At 39.3% G+C, this 8,613-nt stretch overlaps 1 protein-coding gene across 1 annotated transcript; it reads left to right on the top strand.

Moving 5' to 3' along the window:
* Nucleotides 1–2,195: 2,195 nt before the first annotated feature.
* On the top strand, nucleotides 2,196–5,285 carry LOC104628464 (deoxycytidylate deaminase-like; the record flags this gene model as incomplete). Its single annotated transcript, XM_010297052.1, has 3 exons — nucleotides 2,196–2,296; nucleotides 3,663–3,774; nucleotides 5,150–5,285. Coding segments are annotated over exons 1-3 (349 nt in total), but the record flags the coding sequence as incomplete, so codon positions are not given.
* Between the last annotated feature and the right edge of the window lie 3,328 nt (nucleotides 5,286–8,613).

Raw genomic sequence — 8,613 nt, 5'->3', positions numbered from 1 at the left:
CCCTGTGTCGGGGACGCGGGGTGGGCAAGCCTCGGAAGGCCTCGTCGTGAGGGTATGGCCTGTGCTATTTAATTTTTTTGTAATCATTGGGGTAGGAAAAAAGAGCAGGTAGGGTATCATGTATTCGTTATTTCCTGAAATAGTGACCGGCATGAGCGATATGCAATTAATTAAAGTCAAAGCAGTGATGCTGTAAAAGTGAAATACGTTCAATGAAGGGAAATATTCTTGTACTGCTCAATTGGGGCTCAGTATTTCTACAGTGTTTATATTTACAGGTTTGGTGGGTTATCTCTCAGGAAGAATTTGAATATAGTTAATTTTCAATGCATAGAGTATAATTTTTCTGTAAGAACGGTTGATTTTTCTCTCCATCTCTCTTTCAGTCTCGGTACTTACATGAAGGGAAGGATGACAAGCCTCAAGTAAATGAAGTGCCGCATTTAATTTGATATAATAGTGATCATAAACAAAATTAGGAGAATTAAAGAAGAAGCTGGTATTAAAAGTCATCAAGAACACATACCTTGTTTGGCTTTTGGGGAACATGAGCATTGCTGAAGATGTTTAATCTTTATTTTTAATACACACTTTAGCTCTTTTTTTATGTTAAATTCTGTGAGTTGAGTGACAAAATACTCAGTTGATCTTGAGTACTTGATACTGGGTAACAAAACTGCAATACTGTTGGAACGTAGTGCACATGACATCAGAGATAAGAAAGCAGAGGAAAAACTTTAAAAAGGGGGAGAAGGGAAAAAAGTCATACCCACCAGTTCTCCAGTTGTACTATATCGTTGTGTAATTGGCCATCATTGTCCTATGAAAAGATTTGAGGTGATGTATTCTGTTTTAGGATTTTCAACTAAATTTTTCATTAAAATAGACTTTTTTTTAACAGCTGAATGAAATTTCTTCCTTTTTCAGATGCAGCTTACTTAAAGCCTAGATGGGTGAAAAAGAACTGAGAATGGAGGCGTTGACCTCTAATTGCAGAATTTTTTTCTCAATTTTCCTTTGAAATAGTGTTTACGCAGACTTTTCTAAAGACTACTAATCACTCTAGAATTTAAGGATATTTTTTCCCCTTTCTTCTTGAACAGTGTTATCTTTGTGGCTTTCAGTTCCCGTTATTTTTATTCATAAGTTCTCATGAATTATCACAAGGATAAGCCTTAATTGCTTATTTTACAGCTAGCTATAACATTTTCTAGAGTAGCTTTCATTCATGCAATTCTAGAACTTAGAAATGAGTGTGAGGAAGATGATGAGCTGCCCCAAATCCATCAAACTTAATTTTCCTGTGTGTGCTTGACTGCTAGCTATGGCCTTGACTTCTGCTTAATCAGAAACTAAGTGTTTTATACCCATTTCACATTCTTGTGTTCCTGTGCATTGAGTTGAGGGAATTACCTCACCAAACATGGTGATGTTAAGTAGAAGTAATTGAGTAAGGGTTTGATTTTTTTTTTTTTTAATGTTTGATGTAAGCCTTCTGCTCATTTTTCAGATGTGCTTCTCTCCCTGTGTAGTTGGTACTTTAAGGGACCTCCACTTACATACAGTTCTGTATTTATGAGAAAAGTGAATAGTAGCTTTTGTTGTGTTTTGAATAAATAGGGTTGCTAGGGCATAATTTAACAAAAGGAGATCTCATGATCTTTTATTTCAGAGTACTATTGTCTTTCTGGAGCCCTTTCCCCAGAGTGTTTTATTCAGTGTAATTCTGCATTGTGTGTCACATGCTTCTTTGAAGACATCACTGCAAATGTCATGTAGTCAGGAATGTATTAAAAGGATCATTTGAACTTCGATGGTGTTTTGGATTTTGTAGATATGCTTTTGTGAGATATTTTAAATAATCGCTCAAATTAGCTGAAGCACTTTCTTGGCGTTTCAGTTAACCTGCCAAAGTTCGGTCTGGCATGGAGATGTGTGAGGGCATGTCTTTAATTTCTTCTTTCTGCTATGAGCTGCTTCTTTGAACAATTCTCTGAACACTTTTCTTTGTTAGTAGGATACAGCCCCAACCCTTTAGTATGATGATTCAAGCCAGTTCGGGCACTCTCAGAATCAAATACTTGACTTTTGTGTTTGCTTTGACAATTGACAGTTCTGGGCAATGTTGTCAAGGTGTGAGAGAGGTGTACTGGTTACACCAAGAATGTATGTTTCTCCCTCCTTACATTGAGACAATGGCCTTAAAAATGATCCTTATTCATTCCAAGAGCAAGCCAAAATTGCTAACTTGTAATGTGCCATATATGAACTATTCAAAACCAGCAATTTATCTTTGGTAAATTGCACCCTGTAGTTATACCCTAAAGTATAATTTTATCATGTGCTGGCATTGTCTTCACTCAGATAATGTAACGGCTTTATGACAAGCTAACTGCAAGCCTCTAATATATGCTATTTTATGGTTTTGGTTATAAAAATAATAATTAACAAAATACTTGTCTTGTAATGTTTGTCTTCAGAAAGAACTGGTAATAGAGTTGCTAGGAGATGTCTTGCTGCTTGCAGTTACCTGTGATGTATTTTTCTGCGTGGCTGTACATTGCTAGAAGGGCATTTCAGTCTTAAGCTGTTGTCCTTGGTAAGAGGAGCTCAAGAAGAAAAGTACTGTTGTGCCCCTTGTATTTTGATAGGCTAATTATAGTATTTGAGATGTTCCATTGTTTTGGTTTTCAAGTGTAGCAACGATAGGTGAGTGTTTGGGGAAATTGCTTTGAATTTTATCTTTTCCTTGAAATCTGCAAAGTTTAAATATGGTGGGGTAGGGGAAGAGGGGGCAGAGAGAGAGATGTCTGTCTTTCCTCTCTTTGAGCTGAAAAGCACAGAAATTCCCCTGTTGTGTCATAACGCTGTCCGAGCAGTCTTTCAATGATAAGCAGGCAAGAGATAATGATGCATCACCTTTTTTTTTCCTACCTCTTTCCCCCAAATAAACTCCCCAGTGCAGGGAAAGAAACAATCTTTTGTGCCGTTTTTATACATTATATATAAGGGAGAAGTTCTTGAACTCATCTGCTTTTGGTTTTTGGAAGGCTTTCATGGGACGTAATCTCAAGAGAAACTTAGCAGGGGACTGTCAGAATGGATTACAGCCTCAGATTTTTCCTAGTAAGTTTTGTAACGAGAGGCAGACTCATGGCAATAACTGTGTGGGCAGAAATGAATGATGGCACAGGAAGCTACCATATAGAAATCTAGTGAGCACTTGTCGTAGTCAGAAGTACAAAATAAGAGGCTTGCAGTTAGCACAGTCATCTTAAAGAAGATTATGTTGTTTGGGTGGAAAGAATGCCAGTACATGATATACCTGAATCTTAGAAATATACAAGCTGTTATCTATAAAGGATAAATTGCTCTGTCTTTGAATAGCCCAGTGCTCTGAATAGCTCAGCCTTCTTATCTAAAACTGAAATTTGCAACCCTGCTTGGGTGCATTTCCCCTGAAAAGCAGTGCAGCATATATAAGTTCCTGGAAAGCACATAACACTGATGGTTTTACTGTTAAAATATTAGTGAATGTGTGGTGGTCTTAGACAGATTCTGATCCTTATTACTTTAAACTTGTGCACATTAAAAGAATACAATCTGTAATAACTCTAGCTATGTGTTGTTTGCTGATGGCTGTTTTTTTCCATGAACTATAGGTTTGGCAATGAAGCATCCTGCAAAAAACGAGAAGATTATTTGGAATGGCCTGAATATTTTATGGCAGTAGCTTTTTTGTCAGCACAAAGAAGCAAGGATCCAAGTTCTCAGGTAAGAAGGCAACATATAAGAATAACATAACCTAATCTATATTGCACATTGCATCAGATGCACATGTAGCACTTTCAGGAATTTCTTACTAAAAGTTATTTTGGTATATAACTATTCGTTTTTTAACATGGTCAGCACCTTTTGTTACAGAAATTCTCTTACAGGGCCTGACCTTGTGTATAATTCTGTGTGTACATCTGTGGCGTGGAGTTTTGTAAATCTTCTTTTCATCTAGAGGTTAAAATAACGTGCATTTTCTCTCCTTTTTCCAGTAAATATAGTTACTGTTAGAGGAGGATATAACTACTTTAAGTTTTAGAATGTAATTTTTTAAGACACAGCATTTTACAAATTCCTTTTCCTCACCTGTAAGAGTATAAAAATTCCCTTTTGTTTGTTCTTGGATTGACTGGAGTTTTCTTCTAGTTTGGTTCCTCCCTCAGGTTCTCCTTCCGCCTCTGCTTCACTGTGTGTCCCCATTCTTTGCTTCTTTCATGTGCCTCTGTTGAATATTGGTTTGAGGCGATTGATACATCTCCTGAAACATGCTGTTCTGCAGGACCCCAGTCATCCTGTTAGTCTTCCTTTCTGTGAAAAAGTCCAGGAAGCAAATCAAAGGAAAGCCATAGAGTAAATGCATGTTAACAGTCTGCTCAATTACTCGCTGTCTTCTGTATGTTGTGGCTCTTAGTTCTCCGACAGTTATTCACTTAGGGTTAAATTTTTGTTACTGGCGCTGGCTGATAAAGCACATTGCATGAACTAAATTTCAATACATCTAAAATATAGACAGAAAACATAAAAATGTGACACTTCATCATTATATAAGAAGAGTCCTTGTGTGGACTTGGATTGAAGTAATAAAGGGTGGGAGTTAAAAGGTCTGGTATTTTGGTGCACATTTGTGTAAACAAGCCACAAAGGTCTGTGAGCCTATCTCTGCCTAGGTCAACACTACTGCATTTCTGTTCCATCTTCCATACTACTTCTTTTGCTGCTGCTACTCATACTGCTGTGGGAAAAGCTAGTTTGGGGAGTTGAACTGACAGAAAACTAATATTTAGTAGGGTTAGTTCAGTGCCGGTTCTGTTCCCTGAACTAGGTTCACTTCCTAGTCGGACAAGGAAGTGCTGGCAGGCTGGTATGTGGACTGCACGACCAGAAGGGTAGCAGGGTTGCATCTGTCCTGGTTTATTTTACAGCTCCACCACTTAGGTACAATTGTAGCCTTGCTCACTGGATGATGTGACTTAATATTAAGTGAAGCTTGTATCTCTTAAATGAAAATTGTAGGACTGACTTTTCAGGTCTCCTCTTTCTTGTCGATATATCATTTTGCCTGCTGTTAGTACTATATAAATCTGATTTTATTTAGGTTGGTGCCTGCATTGTAAATTCAGAAAACAAGATTGTTGGAATTGGATACAATGGGATGCCTAATGGCTGCAGCGATGATGTACTACCCTGGACAAGAACAGCAGCACATAGATTGGACACAAAATACCCTTATGGTAAGGCTTCTTGTAGTTGGCAGGTCAGACTTACGATGTCTGTATATGTGAAAGTTCAGCTGGTAAAATATCAATCAGTTTTTCTTCCACTCATCTGATTTTGTTAATGTGCCCGTATGTGATACATCAGCATACAAATTACAGCTCTGAAAATAAATGAAAACAGTCTTTATGAAGGACTGACTTCCTGGTAAAGTATGTTCATAAATGATTAGCCATTTTGGATTGTGTAGTGAAAACTTGTAAATATAATGCCGCTCATTAGCACACAGTTGCAGTGGATGCAGGTGATTGCTGCTTCTGTGTGTTCATCTCCACAGAAACTGCAGAGAGCATGTACAGGCAAAACAAATAATTGGGTCTAAAATACAGGTATTAAAATTGTAAACTCCAGTGGTTGTGGGAAATTCCAGTGTTCAGATGTTGATGGCATAGGCAATACATATTATGAAGGAGCTGAATTTTGATCGTCTTGAAGTACGTGATTTCCTTCTGTCATTCCATGCCATTTTTGCCTCATCTGGTGCATGGTGGATCTACCCTGCAGTGGGTGAGGTGACTTTCATTGTTTATTTCAGCCTCTGATTTGATTCACATTTATTAAATAGGCAAAAGGAATGAAGAGCAAGGATGGCTTCATGGTAAATGTGGCTGAGTGCTGCCTTGGATCCTGTGTTAGTCTTTGCAGAAGGTGTAGTTTGGCCTTCTGCAAGCCTGCTCAGAAGGGTCCTCTGTGAATCGTGGTGCACCTATCAACAGGGCTTTGCAGTTACTCCTCTGAGCCTGGTGTAGTTTGCAGGAACCAAGGAGACAACTTGCTGGGCTGCCTCAGGCTTCATGCCGTGAGTGCTGGGCATGGAAATGGAGTTGAGAGCAGCCTTGTGGTCTGCAATAGATGGTGTTGTGGAGGAACCGTGGTTAGGACTGATAAGGAAGGAAGGAATGTATGCTCTCTTAAATCCCCCTTCATCTCTCTGCTTCCACATCAGCTCCCACTGCATCTCCGTTGGGTAAGACTAATGCAGCAGAATCCATGGGCACAGGAAAAATGGGTATTAGCTTCATCCTGTGCTGCATCTCAGCCTGTCCTGGGCTCAGGAGTGGCAGGGGGAAGAATCACAAAAATGAAGAAGAGCCCTGGGAAATTCTTCCTTCCCCCTACATGGGTGGGGGGAAATGAGCACTGGAGTTCAGCTTTTGCAAAAAGATACTGACTCTTTTCCAGTGTACAGTATTTTATCTCTGCCTGCTAACGCAATTTTTTACTTGTAACTTCTAACAATTGGTCAGATACAGAAACTAGATTTGCATGAGTTTTGACATTCCCTGTGTTCACCCAGAGCACTCTCTAAAAACTGGCATTACATTTTCTGGCTTCCTGTAGCATCGAATGAAAGATGATATGCAGTGGTTCAGCACATAATTCATCGGTTTCATATTTGAGTTCTTAAAACCCCGGTACTTTGTCCTTGTTCACTTTACCAATTTATTATAAAACCTCTAACCTTAACTCTTAAGCTTGAGACAGTTTCATATTATTTTTCATAAGAGATGTATTCCCAATACCAGGGCCAGCTCCTGCCAAATTTTAAGCCTGCTCTAAAGCACAGAAGCACTGGTTTTACATATAATGACAGTGTCATAATGGTACAACTTGGTATGACCGCTCCTTATTTATAGGGTGATGAAACAAGTGTTAGCCCATTGATTAAATATAAAATACTGAAAAGAGAATATTGGTTTTGGTTGAATCTCTATGCTGCAAGGTGTCAGTTCTGAACTAAGATCAGCATGGGTGGTCTCTGGGACCTGAGTATGTTCCAGGCATTTAAATCTAAGCTGCCCAATTTAAACTAAAAAGGCTGTATGAATTTGTGAGGAATCTTTGTACAAGATGACCTGAGAAATATAATTTTTTTTAATTTAACTCTGACTCCAAAAGATGTGGAGTAAAATAAAAATCGTGATGTTTAAAAAATGCACTAACCAATTTAACAGCCTGGAGAGACAAGTTTATTTCTAGAAGTTGGTCTAACTACTGCCCTTCCCCCCACCACCCCAAGAATCTTAGTCTTCACCTCATTAAAAAAAATCACAACTTTGTAACATAAAGTGTCTGCTGTGATGAATAAACGACCTATTTTGTAATTCACAGATCATTTAAACTCTAGCAGTTTCTTATTAATCTTGATAGCACAGTTGACAGACCAGACAAGTATATCTAAAAAAAAAAAAAATCTTCTGCTTTAAAAATTCTGGTAGATGCAAAGAGACACATAGAATTGCTGCTAAAATCTCATTAAACTGTCATGTTTTCCTTTCCGCTTTTGCTAATCACCACAGCACTTGTGTAAATTGAACTTTTTATCCTTGCTTTTTCCTGACTAGCTTGTTTAGAGATTGTACGATCTTACTGTGTGCTCCATTAGCTTATCGTGGGAACGCTGGCACCTTCATCACTAGAGATGCAATGTAGCTTATTAGGTAGAGCTGACGGTAATAGTGCATGTACCACCACGTGAACTTGGAAGACGTCTTCTAGAGGTACTTCATGTATCTGCAGTGCTACATACAAGGGCTGCGGGTGGATCTGAATGCTGACCTCCTGGTTTTGTGTACTGTTGTAGGTTAGGCATAAACATTAGCTCACTTCCCATCTGTTTTGGACCACTCAGACTAGCTTTTTCCAGAACAAAGCCTGTGAATGGCTCCCTCAATGGCTGCTCTGGAGGGCAGGGTGGGAAAACCAGCTGCAAGAAAACTATCATCCTGTATAGGCCTATAAAGCAAAGCCTGCTGAGATGGTATGCTTAACCCTCCTCCTTCCTTCAGGCCATACTGGGGGATATGCAAGGCACACTGTTTCATGCTGTGAAAATACCACTCTGGTGGACTGCAAAAAAGTCATCTCACTTCTTTATGCACTTTGAACTGAGACGTACAACATAAGTATGTGGCGCTGTGGGACTCTTGAGACGTGGAGCCTTGAGGAAACCCAGGGCCAAGTGCTATGTAATGCTGATGGAGCCCTGAGTAAGATGAACACAAGCCAGTCTATGCCAGTTGGCCTCGGGGCCAAGGGTAGGTTCCTGGCCCTGTCTGGGTGTAGCAGGGCATTGGACCCAGAGGCTATCCTTGCAGAATTGTGTTGGATAATCCTATAATAAATTTATTGAGCTCCAGCAGACCCCACAGCTGTGATCAGATTCACTGTTTCATGGCTAGAAAACTTCCAATTTCCACCCTAAATTTATCTGTGGTTAGTTTATACATTCTTGTGTGTGCCGGCATCATTCACACACCTGATCAACACATGGCTTAGGGGCTG

This window comes from Phaethon lepturus, unplaced genomic scaffold (genome assembly GCF_000687285.1).
Source record: "Phaethon lepturus isolate BGI_N335 unplaced genomic scaffold, ASM68728v1 Scaffold56451, whole genome shotgun sequence".
Lineage (NCBI taxonomy): Eukaryota > Metazoa > Chordata > Aves > Phaethontiformes > Phaethontidae > Phaethon > Phaethon lepturus.
This window is presented reverse-complemented; position numbering and strand designations above follow the sequence as displayed.